The sequence below is a fragment of the Suncus etruscus genome, chromosome 1, assembly GCF_024139225.1.
Source record: "Suncus etruscus isolate mSunEtr1 chromosome 1, mSunEtr1.pri.cur, whole genome shotgun sequence".
In the NCBI taxonomy this organism is placed as follows: Eukaryota; Metazoa; Chordata; class Mammalia; order Eulipotyphla; family Soricidae; genus Suncus; species Suncus etruscus.
This window is the reverse complement of record NC_064848.1, coordinates 150,581,283-150,608,022: the sequence shown is the minus strand read 5'-3', so window position 1 is coordinate 150,608,022 and position 26,740 is coordinate 150,581,283. Positions and strand designations below refer to the sequence as shown.

Genomic DNA, 26,740 nt, shown 5'->3' with positions numbered 1-26,740 from the left:
AGTCCAGCCTTTATGTAAAACAATATGGAGATTCCTCAAAAAACTGGAAATTGAGCTCCTATATGATCCAACTATACCACTCCTAGGAACACAAAAATACAATTCAAAAATCCCTTCCTCACACCAATATTCATTGCAATGCTATTTATAATAGCTAGACTTTGGAAACAACCAAGATGCCCTTCAACAGATGAATGGCTAAAGAAATTGTGGATGAGAGCATGATGGCGGACTTGCAAGCTGGTCTCTTTTGCTCCTGTGCAGCAACATTGAGATTCTAAGATGAGTGATATTGAGAAGGGCAAAAAGATTTTTGTCCAGAAGTGTGCTCAGTGCCATACTGTGGAGAAAGGAGGCAAGCACAACACTGGGCTGAATAATCTCCATGGTCTGTTTGGGTGGAAGATGGGTCAGGCTCCTGAGCTGGGCTCTCTTATACTGATACTAAAAAGAACAAAGGTATCACCTGGGGAGAGGACATGCTGATGGAGTATTTGGAGAACCCCAAGAAGTACATCCCTGGAACAAAAAGATCTTCACTGGCATTAAGCATACCAAGAGGTGTGCTCGCTTAGGCAGCACATATACTAAAATTGGAACGATACAGAGAAGATTAGCATGGCCCCTGCACAAGAATGACATGCAAATTCATGAAGTGCTCCATATTTTTTTGTAAATAAACATATTGCTACTTTGAAAAACAAAAACAAAAAAAAAAAGACCAAGAGGGCAGAGTTGATGATAGCTTACCTCAAAATAGCTACTACTGAGTAATAGTTGGCACTGCCTTATTTATTACAAAAGTGTCTCATGACATTTTTATGTGTACCATATTTAATTCCATCTCATTCATCAGAATTCAGATCATGAGTTTCTGGTGTAGCGTATTTTTTTGTTGGACCACCCTGGTTGGTTTAAATGACTTATCAGCTTTTGAATTTTGATAATTCCAGGTCAGCAAGTGCAAATCACTTAGCTCCTTCTAAAGATAGGATTGAACTTAACTGGTCACAGTCACCTTTCCAAGAGATGGGGGTTGCCATTTACATACCTGTGGGAGAATAATTTTCTATAACTGGCTATGTTAATATGGCTAAAGATTGAGGAAATCACTGTCTCCTAAAACAAGACGTCTTATCTGTTTTAGGTTGTGTTAATTAACTTGGTAAAGGAAAAAAACAGGATGACAGTGACTCTTAAATTTTTTTGTTCTTAATGACTTGAATTGAACAAACTAGTTTGCCTGGAGCCTAGAGTTGGTCTTATGCCAAAAAATTTCAGGGGTAGGGTCTCCTTGTATTTAGGCCAAGGCTTTTCTTTTCCATGTCCCCCATATTTTGGTGGGCCTATGCAAACAATATTTGCCACTCTAACACTGTTTTTACTGTGCTCCTTTGACTCTAAACCTTAAAAAAAAAAAAACTTTTGATGTTAATTTAAACTAATATGCATGTGCGTGAAAAAGTAAAAAATATACTATGTTTTTCAATGGTTAAGGAGTCACATAAATTTCATGGCCTTATATTGCTTTGTGTACTGCTAAGAAAAGTTATAATGTACTACAATCTGGGGACTTGTGGACCAAGTAATTATACATGGGTTCTGTTTTATTTTTCTTAATGTTCTTTGACTGTAAGTTCAAAATTTAGGCATCAGCAAGGGGATGTCTTCTGAGAACTCTGTTTATGGGTGATTGTCCTTCCACTGTAACTTTACCTTGTCCTCTTTCTTTGCATCATTGTTCTCATAATTAAAAATTCCCTATATAAAAAAAACTGTGGTATATATATACACAATGGAATATTATGCAGCTGTCAGGAGATAGTCATGAAATTTTCCTATACATGGATGTACATGGAATCTATTATGCTGAGTGAAATAAATCAGAGGGAGAGAAATAGACACAGACTACTCTCACTCATCTATGGGTTTTAAGAAAAATAAAAGACATTTTTGTAATAAGTCTCAGAGACAATAGAGATGAGGGCTAGAAGGTCCAGCTCACGATATGAAGCTCACCACAAAGAGTGGTGAGTGCAGTTACAGAAATAACTACAGTGACAACATAACCATGTGAATGAATGTGGGAATAGAAAGCCTGTCTCAAATACAGGCAGGGGAGGGGAGTAGCTAGGTGGGAGATTTGGGGCATTGGTGATGGGAATGTTGCAATGATGAAGGGGGGTGTTCTTTATATGACAAATCCAACTACAATCATGTTTGTAATCAAATTATATAAAGACATTAATAACGAAAATAAAAAGACTCAAGCCTGAGACTTAACATGCTGACACCGGTGTGTACCACCAGTGGCTCACACTTAAATGTGGTTTAGTTTATAGAAGGGCAGCGCCAGAGTCAATAAGGTAAATCACTCTTCTTCACTCAGTCCACCTGCCTTCCTTCTTCAATCTAATATGTGCCCTGAAAACCCCCTACTTCTGGGTCTGTCTTGTCACAGAGGTTTGCTTCTGTAGTGTTAGGAGAGGGGGAATATTCATTCATTTGCAGTATGGATTCAGGGAAACCAAGCATCTAGGAGATTATGCATGTCACAACAAACTTCTGGTATCAGAATCTCAGTGTTCCAAGCCTCTTTTATCCTTTTTCCTCAACTAAGTCCCCTTAGTCCCTGCTGCCCTTTCATCAATCACAATACTTCTATAATTCCCACTTCAGGTGTCTTGAAGGAGAGCCCCCTGTTTCTCCCCAGATCCTTCGTTCACTTCACCTGATTCTTTCACTTCAATATGAGGTTATGCTCTTTCCTCCTAACATACTAGTTTGGGGATTAGATGAATAGTTTGTCTCAGTACAGAAAGTCCTTGACCTCCGATCGTTAAAAGTTCATTTGAATATTCATGTAGCTAGGTTACCTCTAGTACTCAATGCTTTCATTTTTTAAATTTAACTTGTTTTTTTGGGGGGAGCAGGGTGGTAGGGGGATACACTTAGTGGTACTTAGTGACCACTCCTAGGTGTTCCAGTGATGGAAGTCAGAGCTCCAGCAGGGAAACAATCCATGTTCCGGCCGTCTGAGGCATCTTCCCAGCTCTCCATTTAATTCTTAAATCCACTGGAATTCGAAAGGTAAAAGAGTCCCTGTTTTCCATGTATTTATCAATGGACAATTTGTGCCAGTTAGAAAAACACTTGATATTCTGAACAACCACATTTTTACTCCAGAACATCAAATACCACTGTTCGAACTGGCCAGTTAAGTAGTGAATTTGCATAAAAACTAAAGACACTGAAGACTACAGGTGAGAGTCTAATAGCATTTTCACACATATGTGTGGTTCTGCTTTTCTCTGTCCACAGTTTCCAATCATGAGTTTAGAGCACCTTCCTGGTAGAATCTGCTTTGAGGACAAGCATATTCTCTACTTGAACCAGATGAAAGAAACCACTAACCATGCTGGCCAGCTCAGTCTGAAACCTCCTATGATATACCCAGACTGGTACATAACATAGCATATATGTTCAGATGTAAATCTTCAATTCGCTGTGCAGATATTAATAAAGATATACTTACAAAATTTGACAAAATATAGTTAATTTAATGTGGCAGAAATAGGTGAATGAAGAGAAAAAGAAAAGTAGAATAATATATATTAAATATGAAGAGAATTGAAGGAACAAGTGGTGATTGTGTATGTATGTGTAGTCCTTAGGATCAAACTCAGAGCCCTATCTATGTAAAGCACATGTTCTACCATTAGGTTGCATCCTAATGGCCCCACAGGGTTGATCAGAACAGGAATTTTTTTCCTAATGTCCCATGCCAGGGCAAGTGATGACCCAAACCATTGCCTGGCCCTTGCCAGTAGGCTCTGGGCACTGAAGCGGGTCGCACTATGCCTAGACAAAGAAAAAAAAAAAGACAGGAGTTTTTCTTTCTGGATTTATACCCTGTTGTAGTACTGAGGCATGTCATCTATCTACATCAGCAGGAAATAAAAAACAAAGAAAATTCCAAAACAAACATTAAAACACATCTGTACCCCTGTAGACTGCATTTACCTTAAGAGTGCTGAAAAAGTGAGCGGCTTTGGTTTTCAGAGGCCCAAGATACCAGTACCTGAGGAAGACAAGGACAGAAATCAAATCAAGACATTAAAGAACCAACAGCACGAATGATTTCATGGCAGACAGCTCATAAGAATGACATGTCTGCCAGGGGTTTCAAGCAGGGTCTTGGGGAATGTGGCTTAGCATGAATTGAGTATCACAATTCGATTTCCCACCTGCATTTCAATGTCATGTCACACAGTGTTGAATTATCTATGTGAAGTATTGATTCCTCACCACTTACAAGAGAGACAAACTCCACCTCCTTATATCTCCACTCATGGGGACTGCAATAATCTACACTTGCAGCTAGAGAATGCAGCTGAGTGTTCGTTTGGGGCAGTGATTGAGGGTGGGAAAGTCCCGCCTCACAAACGCCCTACCATGCCCAATTCTCTCATACATAAATGTACAATTACAATTTGTTCACCAGCACTTCACTCGTGTTATACAGTCTTAACATAGTTGATGTTCAATCATGGAGTGAGGGGGGAAACCTTCATATTGCTGAATACATAAAAGCCACTCACGAGAGCTGCCTCTTGCAATAGGAAGAGAGGCATCAAGTAGAGCTGCTTAACAACAGACTTGACTGCCAGCAGCTCAGCAGAACTGCTCCTGGGAGATGCTAATCGATACACACTTATCAAGCACTTGCAACCAATAGGGAGGAAACAGAAATGTGGAGCGTGAAATTCCAGCCCTTGGAGGTTTAGTTATTTGAGAAAATAAGGCCCTGAAGCCTAGCAGGAAACGTGGGATCAGCTGAGCCCTGTTTATTGGTGAGAATAGGGCAGTAGCCATATTTATTTAATGCACAGCGTAAGAACCAAGTCAGGGTGCAGTGCCAAAAAAGCAAAGCCAAGAGGGTGATGGGAAAGGGAAAGGAGGATCTTTTGCAGAAGAGAGGTACAGAAAAGGCACCAAGAACAGCCAGAGCAAACACTTCTACTAAAGAGAAGCCAACCAGGTGCTTTGGGGTGAGGACCACTCATTGGGCCTTGAAGACCAGAACATGCTTAGATAGCATCTGATCTGCACTGTGGAAACACCGCCATCTTTGCCCAGGTGAACATGGGGCTGCTTAAAATGAGGGTCTTCTTCATCTGAGTTTTCTGAAGCCTATTCCTATTGGTGCTTTCTTTCCTTTTCTGGTCCATTCAATAAAAAGGTCATCTTGGGTTTGGGGTCACAATGCAGGGGTTAGGGGTATATCCAAGCCTGACTTGATCCCCACCATTATGTGAAGCCCCAAGCACCCCTGGGTGGCTCAGTTGCTCTTCTGTGCTGAGCAAAAGGCAAGCAGCTTTGCAATCTCAGGCCTCAGCATCAAATCTCAGCCTGGTTGGTTCGAATCACTGGGAATGGATACCACGCCCCTGCACACCATTTGGGAGATGCGATGCAAAAACCAAAAGAAAAAAGGAAGAAAAAAAAATGGAAGGATCAAATTTTATATTGTTCTCAATTATTTTCTTTGCATCTGAGAGCTTTTGGGTCATCCAGCTGCCCAACCAGCACTCACATGCCCACTTCCCCATCACTAACTTTGAGGTTCCAAGGCCACTGCTTAAAACTCCAGCAAAAGAGCAACAAGCAAGTGTGAGAGTCTCTACAGGGGTTGGTGCTGGTGCTAAACCAGTGTCCTCTCCGGGAGAGCAATGTTCTCCCTACCTCTCAGGGGAAAAAGCGAGGCCTTAGGTGAGTTATGGAACTCTCGATTACAGCAGAAAGAGGAGGGGATAGGTGAGTGGAATTCAGAGACCACCTGATTCCTTCCTGAACTCAGGAATGAAAAGCTGTGACCCATCCATCCAGGGGGAATGAGGAGACCCACTATGGTCATCTCACTCTTCCCGCCCAGCTGTCCCAGCTGGGACTATCACTCAACAGAGCACTGAAGGGAAACTATTGAGAGGAACTGGGGTGGCAGGAAGTGAGCTGAGATGAAAGCAGTGGGCAAGACCCTATCTCATTACTCAGAATGAGGATACTGCACTACTGACTTCAAGAGAATGAGCCTGAGCAATACCAGAACTGCCTGGACAGAGGCTGGTGAGTCCCATAAGCTCTGTGCCCCCTCCCACGCTTGCCAGAGAAATCCTTTACTTGCTAACTTTGACGCCAGCATCTCTGAAGGATCCCCATCGCAGGCCAGTCACAGCAAAAACAGGCTGGTCCTTTTCACCCTGGAAGTCAAAGATATATCATTTCAGTGAAAGGTAATGACACAGGCCAGACATCTGTTCAGGACTCCCTTTGCATCCCACCACATTCCAAAATGGATATTTCAAGTTTGACAAATCAACTCTGGAAGGGTCCAGCAGAAGTACTGAAAGTTGGGTGCCATGGAAAATGAAATGGATTTTTAGAGATTAAGGCTGGCTTCGCTAGTGCATCCTCATCCTGAAGACTGTGGTGAGATGTGCCCGCTGACCTTGCTGGAGCCACAGCTTTCTTTCCTGGTGCAGGACAAAGAGCACGAACACTCGCAAGCCAGAGCAGAGTTTGGGCACTGGAGAATGTTGCACAGGAATCTTTGAACATACACTAAGTTCTCTGTCCTTATGAATCTGAACCAAAGGTGATTTGGATCTGGTTTGATGCCTTCTGGCCACAAGGTACAAATTACAATCAGTGAGTATCTAAGAAATCAGTGAGCCCAGTAATACAGAGGAAGCCTCTGCCAAGGAGATGACCCCCTGTCCCGAATCTCTACATATTCTGGAAGGAACCTTCTTCTGAGCACAATTACCATAAATGCCAGGAGTCTACAGAACATTTCCTAAAGCATTAAGGTAGCCCCTGCTATACTGAGATGCTGTGCCAGGCACAAGCTTAGTCACTGAAAGGGACAACCCATTCCATATACCCCCTGCCCTCACTTCAGCCCCCAGAGAGAAACTCCGCTGCTGCAGGAGGGATGGCCCTGTACCCAGAACACAGAGACAAGGGGCTGTAGAAACAGACAGATGTATGTACACACACACCCACATGCATGTCCACACACATACTAAACAGTGCACACGCATGCATACACATGTATACACACACACGCGCCCGTTCACACACACAGCAGTCTATGGCCTTTTGTTCCTCGGCTCTGAAGCTGCTCAAGCAGCAAATTTACTCCTCTACTCAGTGACCCTACTTCAAGAGGAGAAACAGAACTGGAAAAAACGGGCTCAGAGCAGGCAGGGGACAGAGAAGATATTCCTAACTGAGAGAGCATATTAGATCAGCCTGATAGGTGCTACCTGGACACTATGGAAGGTGGCAGTACTCTGGGCCACGCTAACAGGACCAGAAGACAGAGCCCACCTCAGGAAACAGTGGCAGGAGGTGGCACACCCAAAGAATACCCAACATTATAGAGAACCAGCAGAGGGGGCGCCGGCACCCCAGAGGGGCTGATGCAAGAGAACCTGCTGGCATTTTTCTGTAAGTGGTTCCAATTGGAGGCAGATATTCCCATGGTGCAGGGAGCATGGGATGTGCAGGAAAGAGATGCCAGCATATTCAGTAGGAGAGATACCATCATAACAACATGCACCTGAACTGTGGGAACCTTGAAAAATGCTGCTCGAAAGGGGGAGCAGGAGAAAGATGTGCAAGACTTCTTGATTGGGATCGAACTAGATTGGTCCCCCTTTCTTCTAAGGGGAAAAATATTTTGGGGGGATTCCATAAACATGACTTAAAAGGCCATGTAACCACAAGATTCCACTGCATCCAAACAAACAGTGATCTTGACAGCAGGAAAGGAGCAGCAGAGGCACAGGGCATGTGAGCATGGCCAGAGATATCCAGCTCACAGCTGGCAGCCAGCCAGCTAGAAAAAGAGCCCTCAGAGGGCAAGAGTCCCAGAGCAACAGGCCCCTAGCAGGGTTCACAGCCATGCTCAGAGAGCAGGGTCAAATGGCCAGAAGCAAGCAGGCACAGAATCAGGATGGGGTGGCTCAGCAAGGCCCAAACAGGTGGGCAGAATAGGGGTCACACAGTTCAGTGAACACAAAACAGAGGGACAGGGCACACAGGAAAATTTGAGCTGCAAAGGGGATCTGCTGCCCCAGTATACAGATACCCCTGAAAGAGTCCATCTCTGAAGAAGGAGGTCCTGCTCTTTGAAGAGGTGAATAATTGCCAGGGCCAGGGCTGTAGTGATAGCAAAACAGGAAGGGCATTTGCCTTGCATGCAGTCTGCAGTCCACTCAGGTTCAATCCCCAGCATTCCATAGGGTCCTCCACACCCTACCAGGAGTGATTCCTGAGTGCAGAGACAAGAGTAAGTCCTGAGCATAGCCGAGGTGTGGCCCCAAAACAAATAACTCAAGTGATGAAATGGAGTAGATATGAAAGGGGCTGGGGAGAGAACTCAAATGGCAACGCACATGCCAAGGATGTATGAGGCCTTGAGTTTGACCCCAGGGGCCCCTGAGCACCACCTGAAGAGGCTCCAGGCCCTTAAGAATTACCAGGTGTGGCCCCTATAAAGGTTTCAGAACAGAAGAAAGCAAAAAGTTCTTGTTAATTGGGTAGGTTCCTACTAAAGAAGTTGAGAGATTCTAGATAGAGGGGGGGTGGAAAGCAGGCAGAGACTGGTTAACGCCATTGTAAGTCTCCTCCTATGAGAGAGCAAGCAGAGTGAAGCTGAAGCCATGAAGCAGTGACCAGGATGAAGTCACATGACCGGACACTGGCCACAGAATGTCCAGCACTACCCCTGCCTATGCTCATCGGATTCCTGCAAGTGAATTTGCTTGTTCTTGAGAAGAGAACTCTCATGCTGGGCTGCATCTTAAGTGTTTCCCCCACATTCTGAAAGTGATTTTCATAAGTTAAGAAAAAAGGGGAAGAAAAATCCACCTACAGTAGGGATGGATCCCCCCAGAAACCAGGCTGTTTTGTTTTCTAGGAATTGATTGCAAAGATTTTCTGCTTCTCAGACTTTGTCATCAATATGCAGTGCCTGGAGCCGATTGAACACTAAAAATCAGTGTATTGAAAGAAAAATTCTAAGGCAGAAAGGATTGTTTAAATATCAGAAGTCAAGAGCTTCCAGCTAATTCCTCATAATTCTGGAGTTTTCTCCTTCAACTACATATATAAGAGGCAATAAACTCCGAGGTTACTAAGTAGAATGTCCCAATTCTTCATCTTTGGCATTTTTTATTTTAATTTTGTGATCTTTACGCCACATCCAGAAATACTCAGGGTCATTCCTGACTCCACACTCAGGAATTACTCCTAAAGGTGCTCTGGAAACAATATGGGATGCCGGGGATTGAACCTAAATCAGCTGTGTGCCAGGCAAGCGCCCTAAATGCTACACTATCAGTCTGATACAAGTCATTATTTTAAAATAAAGGTGCTGATCTGTAGCTTTCCTCAGCTGAAATTTCTTTCAATATAGTCTTTCTATTTCATGAGGACAACTTCACTTCATTAGAGGCTGAAGAATCCTCTTGAACTTAAATCACTTTTATCATGGCCAGTGAGGTCCAGTGGACAATTCTGAACTCCGCAAGAAGCACAAGGAGGAGGAAGCAAGCTGTGGGCTCCGTACAGATGTGCCTGGCAGAGTGTGGCTCCCGCTGTCAGAAAACTGAGAGAACATTTCATGTTCATCGCCTCCAGAAGACAGCCTGGATATCACTGGGCATTTTAAGGACCGATCTGAGTCAATTAATTACGAAAGGCTGATAGCTGAGTTTTTAACTTAATGATTTGTCTTTTCATCCCTTTGGGATAGCATATAATGGAGGAATAACTTCTGAACTCTGAGGATACCAAGTGAGAACATCAATTTTCTAAGAATTAAGCTCATTTTGAAGAGAAGATTCTGAATGAGAATCAGGCATGGCTCTTGAGCAGTCTTCCCTTCACCGTTTTTCTTTCACAAATATGTTTGTTTGTCTTTTTGCTTGTTTGTTTGGAGGTAACATACCCAACAGTGCTCAAGAGTTAATCCTGGCTCTACATTCAATCATCATTCCTAGCAGTGCTCCAGGGACCTATAGGATGCTGAAGATTGAACCTGGGTAGGTGGATTTAAGGCAAGTAACCTGTCTGCTATGCTATGGCTCCAGCCCCTCTTCAGGTATTTTGTTGTTTTGCTTTTTATGGGTAATGAATTGCACTTACACTTCTCATCCAGATTCACCAATTGCAAGTATTTCCACATGTTAGTCCTCTGCCTGTTCTGTAGCTCCGGTTAATCACTTGCAAATAAACTGCAGCTTATGATCCTTTACCCTTCAGTATTTCGGCATCTATTTCCCCAGGAAAAGGACACAGAGAGACAAACCTCAACAACATGAAGATGCTCATGAAATCCAACACTGGTGTTTAAGACTGATGCACTGGCCATATTAAAATAGCTGTAATGATGCTAATAATACTTTTTATGCTTGTTTCTGTTTTTCAAGATCTCATCCTGGATTTAATGACCATATTTTTTAAACAGTTTCTTTCTTCTTGAACAGACTCTCTCTTCGGTTGGATTTCACAATAAGGACATTGTTGAGGAGGCTAAACCAATTAGTTGTTTTTTTTTCCAAATGGCCCAGAATTGGATTTAATATTTCTTCCTTGTTACTGATGCAGACTAGCTAATGTGTGATAGGTAATGTACTAGCCTTCTCAATAGATCACACCAGGATCAATGTGATCCTACTGAAATGAGCAGTGAGAAAATAGGAGTGAGTCATTACTGATAATTCTAAAATGGATCATTTGGTGCAGAAGTATATGCTAGATTTTTCTACTTCCTATAGTCATAATTCTCCCTTCATGATTACTAATCATCTCAAGGTCCTGGTTTATCCAAAAGGTTTTGGCATTCATTGGTGATCTCTGACCAAATCAAGTATTCATTGGTGATTGCAGAATGGCAATTCTCCTGGGGGAGGGGGTGAGTTGTGCTGTAGGGGGTGCAACAACCGGAGCCAGGCACCATGTGCTCCAGGCCTCTGTGCCATCTCCCTGGCTTCAGAATGGAGGTTCTCTACCAATTCCTTCCACATTCTATGGAAGCTGGCAGTCCTCCTGTAGTTTGTGTTCATTTACTGCTTTCTGTTCATGCTTCATGTTCATTTACTGCATTATCATTCAGTTGCATTTTTCTTCCTTTTTTTGATGTACAAACTGTTTCGAAATGGGAAGTGTCAGGCCCGCTCCAATGTCTGTCTGTTCTATCCATTTCAGTGGGAGTCTTCCTAAGCAGTGCTCAGGGGTCTCCGGGTCACTCCTGGCAAAACACAGGTTAGATGGTTCAGTCGTTGAGCCAGGACAGTGCTGTTTGACCAGACGGATGGGGACCATGAAGTCCATTCTGAATGGTGATCAGGAGCCTTAGGGCTATATCCAGCAGTGGTTGGAAAGTTCTGGAACTCAAACTCAGGCCCTGAGCATACAAGGCATGCATACCTGTTCTCTGAGCTGTTTCCTAGGCATCCATACGTTTTTGAGTATTTCTTTGCCTTATTCTTGACCTGCCTCTGACAGCCATCATTTAGAGGGTGTTGGTCTGCCAACTACTGTTGTTAAAGTCCCTCCAATTGGTTTTGTTTTGTTTGGGGGCCACACCCAGGAGTGCTTAGGGGTTATTTCCAGCTCTGTGCTCAGGAATTATTCCTGACCATACTCAGGCAACATTATGGGGTGCCAAGATCAAACCTGGGTCGGCCACATGCAAGACAGCATGCTACTACTCATTGTGCTATTGCTCGGTCACCATCATGTGTACATTTCTAAAACAATCTACGGGGACCAGAATGATAGCACAGTGGGTAGGGCATTTTACTTGAATGCGGCAAACCTGGGTTCAATCCCAGACAACCCATATGGTCTGATCCTGCCATGAAGTGTTTTCTGAGCACAGAGCCAGGAGTAACCCCCAAGCGCCACCAGATGTGGCCCAAAACCAATAAATAAATAAATAAATAAATAAATAAATAAATAAATAAATAAATAGATAAATAAATAAATAAAATAATCTGTGAGTTCTTCTATAAATCAATAAGCCAATACAATAGAAACGGAAAATTCTTTTCTTCACTGGTAAGCTATGAAGAACATTCTTTCCTCCAAAGAATGAGAAAAGGTCAGACAAATCATTTTTCTTAAGCTCCATCAGAGAGCTGAGATAGCAAGATAACCAAGGAACCTGAATTCTAGTGGCATGTCCACACAGAGGGTAGACAGGATATGAGAAAAAGTCCACCCTGGGTGAGGCATGGGAGAAAATTCGGCTGCTATAAACTTAAAGAAGACAAAATCCAACATTGCCCTAAGAGTTTTACATGGATTTACTCTTTTGTACTCAAAATAATCATAATCTATATGAAATAGAGATTTTTTTTCTGAGATCCGAAGGAAATTGACAGGATCAACTATATTACAGGGGGGAAATAAAAGAATTTTGACATAGTACAAAGACATTAAGATATAATGTCTAAAATCAGTCATTACAATGTAGCATTATATTCTTTTTTTTTTTTTTTTTTTTTTTTTTTTTTTGGTTTTTGGGCCACACCTGGCGTTGCTCAGCTGTCTGCTCAGAAATAGCTCCTGGCAGGCACGAGGGACCATATGGGACACCGGGATTCGAACCAATCACCTTTGGTCCTGGATCGGCTGCTTGCAAGGCAAACACCACTATGCTATCTCTCCGGGCCCAGCATTATATTCTTAATACCACTGAATATTAGTCTTGAAAATGGTTGAGAGTAAATTTTATGTCGTATCTATATGTATACACCATCATTTTAAAAAGAAGCATTATAAGCATTTTAGCGATATTCCTTAAGATAAAACTGGTTAAGTTCTTTTTCTATGAGAAACTTACAGGTAGGAAGCCAAAGGTAAGAAAATAAATTGCTATTTTCATTACAATCTGACTGAAATGGCTTCTTTCCTTCAACATAAAAATGTGAAGTTTAGGGCCCGGAGAGATAGCACAGAGGCATCTGCCTTGCAAGCAGCCGATCCAGAACCAAAGGTGGTTGGTTCGAATCCCAGTGTCCCATATGGTTCCCCGTGCCTGCCAGGAACTATTTCTGAGCAGACAGCCAGGAGTAGCCCCTGAGCACCGCCAGGTGTGGCCCAAAAACCAAAAAAAAAAAAAAAAAAGTGAAGTTTACTCAATAAAACACCCATATTTTAAGAAAAAAATGGAGTTTGTCACATTTTTTCAAACTCTGAAGAAATGACTTTACCTTGATCTGCAAGACATCAAGAGGAACAGTCTCCCCTTTTACAATGGCGAGTGTGGCCTCCGTGATGTGTCTACAGAAAAATGAGAGAGCCAAAGATCAGGTTGTGGAAAACAAGTGACACTTCTCTTACCCACCACCACAAACATACCCCCACATACCTCACACACATAATACACATCACATACTTCACACATATCCAATACCCCACACCCCATCACACATACACACCACACACATTACAGACCCCATACCATACCACAAATACCCTTTCACACCTCACCCCATCTCCCTCAAACACACCCCATAAGCCTCACACCACACACATCCCATACACATACACAAATCCCCACACATATGACAATAAACACAGACCGCCTCCAGTACCATCCTCCCCAAACCATAAGCCCCCACCCCCTCAACACTACATACACACCCTAAACATACCTTACATACCACACATAGACAAGCCTACCTGAGTGCTAACAGTCAAGAAAAAAATGTTCCCACAGAATCATCTAAGAAGAGAGGAGTTCAACAAGAATCACAGACCCACTGGGACACAGAATTCTATGAACAGACTGAAATAAAAAGCTTTGGCTAAGAGAGGTTTAAGAAGGCAACGCTTATTTTCTTACTCAATATTCACCGAGTTTCTACATCATGTCTAACTCATCAGTGGAAAATGATATTTGAAGGAAGAATAAAATCTACCATTCAGAAAGCCAAGCCTTTTCCAAAAGCGTATTTCTTTTCACCCTAACAACTCCGAGAATAATTAAAGGATTGAGTTTTGAGATTCTAAATTTGGAGTTTTAAGACTTGTTGGAGTTACCCTAGTGAATATAGTCCACAACCCGGGATATATCTAATGTCCAGGATTACTAGAATATGCTTCATTTCCATCTCTGTGTCTCTGTGTCACCGTTCAGAGAGACGTTCTGATGGTGAAGATCTAGTTTTAAAAGGCACATACTCTCACACACATCTACTGAGGCCAGCGGAACTAGGCCAGACTTAGAAGCAAATGGCACTTATACACATTTTCTTAACTTTATGCCTTAGTAATTCATACTTTTAAGTGCTTTCAATCTTTTTCTAAATCATCCCTATTGAATTTTCGAAAAGTTTGGCAATGTTAGCATTCTACTGTATTGTTATGTTAAAAAAATAACTACAATGATAAACATTAATAAAAATTTGTTCAGAGCCAGAACAAAAGTACAGTAGTAAGGCGTTTACCTTGCATGTAGCTGACCCGAGATAGGCCCAAATTTGATTCCCAATATCCCATATGGTCCCCCAAGCCTTCCAGGAGCTATTTCTGAGCACAGAGACAGGAGTAACCCCTTAACGGTGCCAGGTGTGGCCCCCCAAAAAAACTAAAACAAAAACAAAAAAAGAATTTGTTTCATCTGGAGTTTAAGGTGTACTATAAGACGGGAATTGTTTAGAAAGTAAGTTGATTTAATTCATCTATATTTTTTTTTTTCCTTTTTTGGTTTCTGGACCAGTATCCTCAGGTCTTACTCCTGGCAGTGCTCAGGGTACGGTATGTAGTACAAGGCCTTTCTATAATCTTCTGAAGGACTATCATTGTCCATTTCATAAATACAGGTGAGGACACAGACTCAAATGAAATAAAATTCCTAAGACAACAGAGCAAGCATACAAAAATGGTTCAGGTTTAAAGTGCCATGCCTCCTTCTCACAGTGTGTGGCTTCTTTCCAAAGAGTAAATGGGCATCTGCACATCCCACCAGCAAGCCCATAGCACTGCTCTCTACAGCCTCCTCATATGAGTAACTGGGTTTGAAATAAAAACACCTAAGTCAAGAATAAGAGCTAGGGCTAGAGTGATAGCACAGTGGTCAGGCATTTGCCTTGCACTCAGCCAACACCAGACAGAGCCTGGTTCAATTCCTGGTATCCCATATGGTCTCCCGAGCCTGCCAGGAGCAATTTCTGAATGCAGAGCTGGGAGTAATCCCTGAGCGCTACCGGGTGTAACAAAAAATCAGAGATAGTTGACTTTGTGTTTCTAACAAAGTGAGGTGCATTTTAAAATTTCAATATGTTAACTCAGATGCTTCAATTACATTCTTGTGTTCGAGTACAAAAGCTGAAATAAATTTTTACATTCACCTATTTCTCTATCAATAATGAGTCTTTTTTATTTTCTGTTAGTTGGTTTTCAGGCCACACCTGGCAATGCTCAGGGGTTACTCCTGGCTCTGTACTCAAGAATCACTCCTAGCAGTGGTCAGGGGACCATATGTGGTGCCAGGGATGGAGCCCAGGTCAGCCATGTGCAAAGCAAGCATCCTTCCTGCTGTATTATCTCTCTAGCTCCAAGAGACTGACCTTTCAAAAGATGATGTAAATGAAAGACCTTTTTATATTCTTTTTTTTTTTTTCAAAATTTCTTGGCAGAAGATAGCAAAATTTAGGTTTACATTTATCTTTCTCTAGTGATAACTGAAAGTTCTACATAAAGCAGTAAGATTGCACAGACCAGCTACATTTTAAAGTTATTTACCTACAATCCAATTACCTTGAATTCCAGATTCTTTTTTTCCCCCTGCAGTCATCATGAGAATAACAAATTTTCACAGCAGTGCAAAAAAAGAAGGCCTGGTTCTTTTTAAAGGTCTCAGGTCTTTACTATGTTAAGGGGGCTATAAAATCTGTAGCCTGGGGTAGCATGCTTATTAATTAAGTTTTATAAATCTTTTAAAAAGTATAAAGGCAGGAACACCATCAGTTTAACTATTAGAGTGGGGGTACTGGGGGTTGGATTTCAGCTTTTGAAAAAAATCAAGGTTGATTCTCAACTTTGAGGATTGTCGCACAGCAGGTAAATGGATGTGGGGACAAGGCAGCACTTCTTGAAGGGCTCAGGTCTGTCTCCAAAGGCAGAGTATTTGAGAATGCAGGAAATATAGGTCAGATAACCTAAGGTGATGGGAGGGGGAAGAGAAACTGTCAAAAAGCATGGCCATAAAACTCTGCCCATCCACGGTGTACAACAAGTGAGAACCACTTGGCCTCCTGCCATGGCCAATGATGCCCATTCTGTGTGGACTGGTAGGCAGGACAGATGGCCAGTTTTCAGGTATGAAAAGATTGAAGAACACCAGTCTAAAGTAACCCAAACCTGAATCAGGTAGTGCTTTGCACAGACATACAAAATGTCTGTGGAAAAAAAGTACCTGCTACTTCTACTGCCCCAGAAATTCTCAATTGAGACTAAAATGTCTGACAAGTAAAATGACATCTTGAGTAAAATGAAATGGAGAAGAAGCTGACACTCACTTGAACATAGGCATTAAGGCTGAAGCACAAAAATTGTCTAATGGAAACCCTGATAGATGTGTAGCTTATGCCCAGTGCCTGATATAACAACCAAGGCTTTTTTGTTTTTTGGAGGGAGGCACACCCAGAGGTACTCAGGGGTTACTTCTGGCTCTATTCAAGAATAACTCTTGGCTATAAACTGGGGACCATATAGGAAGCCAGGGATCAAATCTAGTTGGCTTCATAAGAGCAAGTGCCTTCTATCCACTGTACTATCACTCTGGTCCCTGAGAATTTTTATAAATTTATATATATATATATATATATATATATATATATATGTTATATACATTTTTATAATTTATACATTTTTTGTTTTGTTTTTTTTTTTGGGCCACACCCGGTGATGCTCAGGGGTTACTCCTGGCTATGGGCTCAGAAATTGCTCCTGGCTTGGGGGATCATATGGGATGCAGAGAATGGAACCGAGGTTCGTCCAGGGTCAGCCGTGTGCAAGGCAAATGCCCTACTGCTGCGCTATCACTCTGAACCATAAATTATAAACTTTTTTTTTGGGGGGGGGGTCACACCCGGCAGTGCTCAGGGGTTACTCCTGGCTCTACACTCAGAAATCGCCCTGGCAGGCACAGGGGACCATATGGGATGCCAGGATTCGAACCACCATCCTGCATGAAAGGCAAACACCTTACTCCTTGCTATCTCTCTGGCCCCAAATTATACAGTTTTATAAGAAATGTCAACTGTTTAAAAATATATAATGTGGATCCAGAGCAGTGGCACAAGCGGTATGGCGTTTGCCTTGCACTCGACTGACCTAGGACGGACCACAGTGTTCCCATATGAACCCCCAAGCCAGGAGCGATTTCTAAGTGCATATCCAGGAGTAACCACTGAGTGTCACTGGGTGTGACAAAAAAACAAAAATAAAATAAAAATAAATAAAAAATTAAAATATACATTGATTCCTAATATTAGAACAGGATTTAATGTATAATAACAATGTATAACATTCTATTTTTAATATATATATCATATAGTATTTTTATATTATATATGGAATTTTTATATTTTTATTATATACAGAATTTTAGTTATGGAAGTCTGCCTCACCAAAATTCCAAAGCAAAAAATAATAATAATAATAACAACAACAACAACAACAATAATAATAATAATACCACCTGAGTATTATCATAGCAATAAATTTTAGAATGTTATATCCAGAATGTTCTAAGATTTTAATAAACTTATTCAACAGTTACTGGTTTCTCCCAATGGATCAAACAACTTATATTTAAGATCAGTCACCTGTCAGCAAGAGCTTAAAAACAATTCATTCACAATTAATTGCATTGTGACCGACTGGCAGAGTCAGTGATTCAATTCATAACAAACTCAAGAAGCTAAATAAAGTTCTATTAATAGGAAGCACTACACAGAAAAACAACAGCCACCAACAATTTGCCTGACTCCTGAGCACATTTTCCATAGACATTGTTAGACTTAAAGCAGCTTAATTGAGATGTCAAGGCCATCGGCTTTCCGGGCAACTCGATCCACACTGCCTTCCACTTGAGGCATTCATTCCCAAGAGGAAGTGACTTCATTTAGATGTCTCCTCCACTGATAAAATCTAGATAATAAAGCGAAGGCTGCTGGCTCAGTCTCCAAGAGGGAATGCCTATTTGTCACCTAGTACACTTAAACTGTCTCTGCTATCGCTAACTGAACCACATAACTTGGAAAACTTATCCCTCCAACAAAGAATATTGAGAAACTAAATGAGAAACTTCCCCTATGACCTAGTCAGGTCCTCCCATGAGTGAACTCAGGTTTCAGGATATCAAAACCCAGAATAGCTCTGCATTCGCACACATGCATAAATCACACACATCTGGGGCTATGCACGCCCCCAGCTCTTTGCCCACCATGCCAGCATCCCACATTAACAACCTACTGGACTTTGTTCCCACTCTCAGCAAAGAGGGTCTGACTCAAGCTGCTGGTCTGGCCCAGCGGGATGAAGCCAATGGGGATCTTACTGAAGGTGGCCTGGGTGGAAGAAAAGGTTTTACTTTTATCAGAATAGGGCTTAGGAGAGGCACAGAAGCACCCACCAGGGCAGAGGTCCCTCCCTACCCCAGCGCAGTAATTGGAGAACAGAAGCAGCCCCCAGGTGAAATAGCTTGGAGAATCACTCACACTCTGACTTTGGAAGAAAAGGTTGGGCCCCACAAATGGCTGCTCACTGGGAGAAATCTGATTAGAAAAATGAGGGTCTTAAAGATATTTAATAAATTAACTCCCAGCACAGAAACTGTATCACACTGTCTCGCTATCTGCAAAAGCTAAAGATAAAATTCAACCGAGAGGTTTAACACTTAGACAATGACTGGTGACAGGCATGGCAGGAGGCTTAATTAACTGCCGCAAGCAAGCAGAGGTTGTGAAATTCGGAACAACCTCAACTATGAATAAGATCTACCAGCACTGAGGGGTGGTGAAGCTTCATGCTTGCTCTTTATCAAATAGGAGGCTGCTCATAAAATTTAACATTGACAGACAATTATTTTTATATAATAAAGCATTATTTATGAAGCAGACGACAACTATTAAATAGGCATATAAAATAATGTCACAAATGTCACCAAGGAACAGACTTAATGAATGTTACAATTTGGAAACCAGCATCAAATATCTTTAAGAAATAAGCAATGCAGGTATAATGGAAGTCCTGCTCATTCTATTCCTAAGAAAAGATCCTCCTGGGACTGGTACAGTGACCTTCCCAGCTGTATTAGGATTCCATAACGACTATTCCAAGCATCCATAATAGCATGTTTGCCTTCTGAATTTTAAAACTTTGGCTAAAAAGCAAATTTGGCAGCCTGATTTTTTTGTTCCACTGTTTTTCTTAAATGGTGATTAAATACACCTACTCACATACGAGACTTTTTTTATTGAATTGAAAGTACACTTTAACATCATCTATAAATTTCAAGCATACACCACTGATAATGTGGCAGCAGCCAGTTTATTGTTAAATATACTCTAGATTTAACCCTGTGGTTATTTATGAACTCAGCTCATTTATCCATACTGCTGAGTGGCTCCCAGTATATAAATATGCCATCACCCATTAAACGACATTCTTCGAAGTAAGTTTTCTATAAGGAAATCTTTAATTTAAACATTCTAAGGGGGCTGAAGTGGTGGCACTAGAGGTAAGGCCTTGCAAACACTAGCCTAGGACGGACCGTGATTCAATCCCCTGGCCTTACATGTGGTCCCCCCAAGCCAGGAGTGCATAGCCAGGAGTAACCCCTGAGCGCCAACGGATGTGGCCCCCCCAAAAAACAAACAAAACAAACACTCTTGGGCCAAGGCCCTGGGACTTCCAGAGAGGTCTCTGGTGTAAAGAAGTGCCCAGAGACACAGGCTACTCATTTCTCAAAACCCACAGCACCATTCAGGCCACCTTTACATATAGCAGAGGTAAAAGGTCAAAGAAAGCCAAAGAGACACAGAAGAGAAAAGCAAAGTTGCAGGCAATCAATCACACCTTCCTGCAGGCTCACCTCATCTGCTCGCCGGAGAAGCCCAGTAATGACCTACAAAGGTTAAACAAAATATTACAGCTGGCAGGTACAACATGCATTGTCTTCATTGGAGTATCACTAGATATGGTTTTCATAGGATACAAGTCTGTCTGTTTTGTCTAGAAACCACACAGAAAGATGCACTGGCTCTTGGGCCAGCTATATAGTGCTGGGTCTATTAAACCTGGGGCCCATCCCAGGTGCCAACTGGCCTCTGAGGATCACTAAAGATGACTCTGGAGGTCCCCAGAACTTTTAGGGTAGTCCTGGTAGTCCCTGGCATGACAGGGTCTGAGAAGCACTGCATCTGTAGGCACTCACAATGAGTTGCTAAACTGGTTTGGACAAGAGTGGCTGGTAAGGTCCCAAACAATGCTTGGGAGTTGTCCCCCAACCCCTTCCTCCCCAAATATTCTGCACTCCTTTTTAGGTTTGGGGGCCAGACACAGAAGTGCTCAGGGGCTGTTCTTGGCTCTACACTGAGAAATTACTATGGCAGGCTTGGAAGAACCATAGAAGAGGGAGGGGAGGTAAGGATTGAACCCAGGCTGGCAGCATGCAAGGCAAATGCCCTACCTACTGTATTCTCTCCAGCCCCTGTACTCACTCTTCAAACACAGTACTCTAAATAGGATCAGAACTTGATTGCATTCATTATCATTTTCTCTCTTCTCTCTTTCCTATTTCTCTTCCTCTCCCTCTCTCTCATTTTGCTGTCATACCCAATAATATGCAGGGCTCACTCCTGGTTCTGTGCTCAGAAGACAATACATGGTATCAGTGATCAAACCTGGTCTTCCAAATGTAAGGCGAGCACTGTGGCCCTGTACCATCTCTTTAGTCCCCCAAAGATATTTCAATTAGAATCATTTACAAAAATTTGTTTTTAAAAATTTCATATACAAAAAATAATCTCATATACATCAATAAAAATGAAAAACAACTTTCTCATCATCCATTCGGGCTGGATAATCATCTGTCTGTTTCTGTAGGAGGTGATGTTCCCCCAATCCTGTCTATTCATGCATATTCATGTACATCTCCATATGACTAGTCTGATACCAAACACAATTTGTGACTTTCTTAAAAATATCTTGTCAAGGAGGTGGGCCAGGAGATGGGAAGGAAGCTGTGAGGAGATATTGGTGGTAGAAAGCTGACACAAATGGGGGCAGAGGATCCCCACTGAATATCTTTGTAAGTCATGGTTCCTAGATTTTTTTAAATTATATTAAAAAAGAAAACATTTTTTCAAGTAAAGACTGCCAATAGTATTCTCCCTTGTCTCCACCTCACTGAGTTTTAGGACTGAACTTGGCTGGCTGCTATCAGAATTCTTCACATTTCATCTGAATTCCATTAAAAAAAAATTACAGGATCAGAAACCAGGACTTTGCAAAAGCAGCTTATTAAGGGCTCACATAATTGCTTAGTCAAACCAGGACCATGCCACCAGTCCTCTCTGCCCTGATTTCTGCACATCAATGAAAAATAAATGATAGGAAAATTCCCTTGGAAAAGGCGGTACAGAGTGGACCCCAGCACAGAGGATGGTGGCAGCACCCACCAGGGCCAGTCATGTGTACAGTCTATGAAAAAGGATCTTTTTGTTTGTTTTTGTTTTTGGGTCCCACTCGGCAGCACTCAGGGGATACTCCTGGCTCTATGCTCAGAAATCGCCCTGGCAGGTTCGGTGGACCATATGGGACTCCGGGATTCGAACCACCATCCTTCTGCAAGCAAGGTAAATGCCCTGCCTCCATGCTATCTCTCCGGCCTCTGAAAAAGGATCTTGTTTCTCTTAGGGCCCACACTCACTCTCCCAGTAGACCCAAGTCAGTGTTAAAAAAAATAGGAATATTTTTACAATGAAGACAGATGCACACATCTGGACATGGAATGAACAGAGGCAATAATGCCTTCCATAGAACCCTTAAGTTTGCCTCCCAGAAAAATATTCCTCACAGTGCAAACTGTAATTTCCTAACAAAAGGATTCTAACTTGAGCCTTCCAAAAACTACCACCATTTTGTCTCCAAGTGGCTCAAACTTCATATTTGGGAGTGGGGGGCACACCTGGTAGCACTCAGAGGTTGGTTATTCTTGACTCTAAAATCGTTTCTGGCAGGCTCAGGGGAATCATATAGGATGCAAGGGATTGAACCTGGGTCGGCTACATGCAAGGCAAACGTCCTACTGCTCTGCTATTGCTCCGGTTCTAAACTTCATATTTTAAAAAATAAAAATTAAGGGGTGTAGAGTCTACACAAAACAATGAACCAAAAATGCATGAGAAGAACAGAGAGGTCACCTGGCTACAGAGCCATCCTATGGGACCAGGTGAGGAATAAATGACTCCCTTCCATTGCAGCTAGCCCAGGTTCCATTACTCTCATCCCCTCCCCCCCTCCAAACTGCTTCCAGATAGAAAGGCACTCATACCTCCTGCAGGGTCCCATCTCCCCCTGCGACAATGATCATATCCGTATTCTCCATCAACTCTAGGAGCTTCTTGGCTTGGCCTTCATAATCTGTCTGGAACACAAACAAAAGGATCTTTTGGTGAATGCATTATCCCAGCCATAAGCTCAAAGGTTTAGAAACTCAAGATCTTTTCTTAAGTCTGACATTGAGTCTTTCCTTAAATTCTACATTATTGACAGACATGGAGACCCAAACTGCTACCAAAGCAATTATGTCTAGTCTTTATAGTTTCATACTTATGGAATCATAAAACACTACCTGATCAGTTTCTTTTATGAAAAGCAAAGGACAGGAAGTCAGAAAGATGAGAACAGGGACTGAAACAGGTTTACAGACTCCATAGTCACGTGCTTTTCACCAAATACAATATCTGTGGAACCTCTATGTATATCACTAAAGTCAGCAGAGATAGATCAAAGAGCTCAGAAATGAGTCCTGGAGCATTTAGCTCCACGAGCCGGGTGCAGGCCAGGCATACAGGATGACTGGATTTGATCCCCAGTACAGCATGATCCCCTGAACACCACTAGAAGTGACTCTTGATCATAGAGGGTTGGAAGAAGTATCTGAGCATAGCTAGGTGGGACCCCAAAGCAAAATAAAGCAAAAAAACATCAAAACTGTCTTCAGGCCTGCTCTGAAATCACATAGTTCCTTCTTATTTTTGGTCCCCTTTCTTGTTCCCTAAATCTCATAAATTCTAAAGTTTTATCATTTAAAATCCCTCACCAAATAGAACAATGAATACCCAAAGAATGGAAACAAAGAACATGTAGACTGATATTCAGTAGGAAACAGCCCCATAAGGAAGCTGGGACAGGATGGGGTAGAGAGGATGGGGGCTAAGAATGGGCAGGAGATGCCTGTGGTGGAGGAAGCATTAAACCAGGAGGAGGAGGTGGTGCTAAAAGGTGATAAAGTATTAGTTATGCATGAAGAAACGCAACAGTGCTGTAATCACAAGGCAAAAATGTATATATATTTTTAAAAAGATTTCTTGTAAAAGCAAACTGATAATTGGAAGGCCAATGGGGGCAGGAAAACATTGGTTCAGGGAAGTGGGCTCTGAGGAAAGGAGTGGTATCAAAACAACTGTATGCCTTAAACCCAATCACGTGTAACTTGTCACAGTGACTATATGAAAATGTAACTTTTTTAAAATATAAAAATAAATTTGCTTTTCTCATAGAACCTTGGGACATGAATTACTTCGTTTTACCTCATATTTCTGTATTTTTCTACAAACTGGAGAAGAAAAAATAAAGAGACTGGCGGCTAGGGGCCAAGTGGTCTCGCGTCCATTGGTGGAGATAAAAAATGGGCAGAACTAAATACCCAAGCCAAAGCCAATAATAATAGAATCAAGAGACCCAAATTCTAACAATCTGAACTTAAAATGGGCCTGTTACACTGGCAGACCAGGGGGTAAGGGTAGAGGGATAGGAAGCATGCTGGGAACTTTGGTGGAGGGGGGGGTCAATACTAGTGGTGGGAATGGCCCTAATTCACTGTCACTGTATGCCTGCAATCAACTATGAAGGACTTGTAATTCACAATGCTTTCAATAAAAATTATTAATAAATGATAAATAAATAATAAAATTTCAAAGAGAAAATGTCAAACATATGTGGACTGCCATGAAATTCTTCAAAACTTTCATTTCAGGAAACAACTGTTGTTATTGTTATGTTTTTCTGTTTGTTTTCAGGTCACACCCAGTGGTTATTCCTGGCTCTGCACTCAAATTACTCCTGGCAGTGCTTGGGGGACCATATGGGATATTGGGGATCCAAACCAGATCAGCTGACTGCAAGGCACATGTCCTAAGGACTGTACCATTGCTCCAGCCCTGACACTGCCTATTTTTTTGCCACTTGGTGGTGCTCAGGGCTGACTCTAGGCCCTGCCCTCAAGAATCACTCCTTATGGAATGATGAGACCATATATGTTGCTGGGATGAAATCTGGGTTGACCACATGTAAGACAAATACCCTACCTGCTGTACTATCTCTCTGGCCTTCAGGAAAAGAAGTTTTTATTTGTTTGTTTGTTGTTGTTGTTTGGTTTTTGGGCCACACCCAGCGGTGCTCAGGAGATACTCCTGGCTCTGTGCTCAGAAATTGCTTCTGGCAGGCGCTGGGGACCATATGGGATGCCGGGGATTGAATCCAGGTCCATGCTGGATCGGCAGCATGCAAGGCAAATGCCCTACTGCTATGCTATTGCTCTGGCCCAGGAAAAGAAGGTTTTGGGATTTTTTGTTTGTTTGTTTTTGGGTCACACCGGTAATGCTCAGGGGTTACTCCTGGCTATGCACTCAGAAGTCATTCCTGGCTTGGGGGACCATATGGGACGCCGGGGGAATCAAACCTCGGTCTGTCCTAGGCTAGCGCTGGGCAAGACAGACAGACACCTTACCTCTAGCGCCACCGCGCCAGCCCCGAAAAGAAGTTTTAATAGCATTAACAACTTCACCTTCCAAAAGACAAAATCTCACTTGTCCTTTCTTGGATGAGAGGGAACAAATGCAGGCCTTTGGCCACTGGAAAACATCTGCCAATGCTCTTGAACTCTAGTAGGCTGCCTCCCGAAGGTAGGTCCAAGGACCCCACTGAGTGACATAGAGTCTGAAAGCAACATGTGTCAGCTGTACAATAAGCCCTTCTCACCTTGACAACGGTCACATCCATGCCAGAGAGGTGTAAAATGGGGGCGGCATTTTTCTCAAACAGGGTCTTGGCTTTGCTAGAGAGATACAGGAAAAAAAACATAAATATCTTAGCATAAGCATCAAGGAAGCATCAAGGAAGAATAAAAAGTCCAACCATCTTCTCCAGACTGGATCAATAAACTATGGAAGACAAGCTTCCTTTTTTTATTATTATTATTTTTAAGGTAGGGTCAAGAGCACACTGCAGTCACTATTACTTTATTTTATTTTGGGGTACTCAGGGCTTTATTTGGGTACTCAGGGCCTACTCCTGACTCTGTGCTCTGGGGATCAGATGTGATGCCAGAAATTAGACCCAGGTCAGTCACATGCAAGGCAAGTATCCTACCCATTGGACTGTCTCCCTAGCCCTCAACACCCGTTCCTTTATACAAGTATAGGAAGTCAAGTGAGAAATGAATTTCCACATAAACTGGTAGTCACCAGCTCTAACTTGCCCAGCTCTGGGGTAAAGGAAAGGGAAAGAAGGGTTTTACAGACTACTGGCAAAGGGACAGAAGACAAATAGATGACAGTAAGGGGGGGGGGGGGGGGGAAAGAGCGCACGCGCTCCTTTCTGGTGGAGAGTGAAGAACTCCATCATTAAGAGAAGTTCTGCAGCTCTAGAGAAATCACAGGTTATCAGAAATGCACTGAACCTTTGATTCATAGATTCCAGCACCTCTGAGAGCAATGGCTCAGGTGCATTCCAGATAGAAATGGAATTTAGTGCATTAGATTAGCAGGAGGCCTGTGAAGTTCGCCTGGTTAGTATCCATACCAACCAGTATATTATCCATACAAAGGTGTCATAATTATAAAAAAAGACAGCTAAAAGTTTCCCAAACTGCCTACATGGACAATGAGATGAGCTAGGTCTCACCTCATTGGTAGTTGAAGGTTAGATCATTTTGCCTGGAAGGAAGGGCGAGGGTCAAAAGCATGTAACTGCAAGTGAAAAAATAGGGCCCGACATTAAGCATTAACAAACAGCTTTCTATTTTTCATCAGCACTGTGAATTTTTCATAGAAAACAAGAAGGTAAGCGAAAATGTTTCAGCAAACAAGTTTCAGTGTTTATAGACTTTATAACAATGATTACTAAATCTGTTAATTTTTTGAACAAAAATAAAAAGGACCGCTGGCTGAGAATCACTGGTCCCCAGGGCCACTTAGAGGGTGTGCCCCCTCAAAAAAGGATTTGGGTTTTTACAAAGCTTTCTCAAGCCAAGAGAAGACTAAAAAAGCTGTGTAAAAGTCAAAGCAGCACCAAGAGGGCAAGACTGCAGTCTTTCAAAACTGGATTATCCCAACATAATTATCCCAAACTGGATTATCCTGGA

At 42.3% G+C, this 26,740-nt stretch overlaps 1 protein-coding gene, 1 non-coding gene and 1 pseudogene across 3 annotated transcripts in view; 2 read left to right on the top strand and 1 right to left on the bottom strand.

Moving 5' to 3' along the window:
• The window catches only part of AGK (acylglycerol kinase), a 74,750-nt gene that overhangs the window by 13,537 nt on the left and 34,473 nt on the right, over positions 1-26,740 (bottom strand). For both annotated transcript variants that reach the window (XM_049774979.1, XM_049774985.1), the window contains exons 5-11: positions 25,357-25,432; positions 22,646-22,738; positions 20,183-20,215; positions 18,562-18,656; positions 13,290-13,359; positions 6,181-6,260; positions 4,024-4,081 (exon numbers count right to left, since the gene is read on the bottom strand). In XM_049774979.1, coding sequence (XP_049630936.1) covers positions 4,024-4,081; positions 6,181-6,260; positions 13,290-13,359; positions 18,562-18,656; positions 20,183-20,215; positions 22,646-22,738; positions 25,357-25,432 — 505 coding nt within the window. The remainder of the gene's footprint in view (positions 1-4,023; positions 4,082-6,180; positions 6,261-13,289; positions 13,360-18,561; positions 18,657-20,182; positions 20,216-22,645; positions 22,739-25,356; positions 25,433-26,740) is intronic.
• On the top strand, positions 283-905 carry LOC126012075 (cytochrome c-like; annotated as a pseudogene).
• On the top strand, positions 564-670 carry LOC125996568 (U6 spliceosomal RNA). The gene has a single exon (XR_007491292.1). It is a non-coding gene; the product is annotated as a U6 spliceosomal RNA (small nuclear RNA).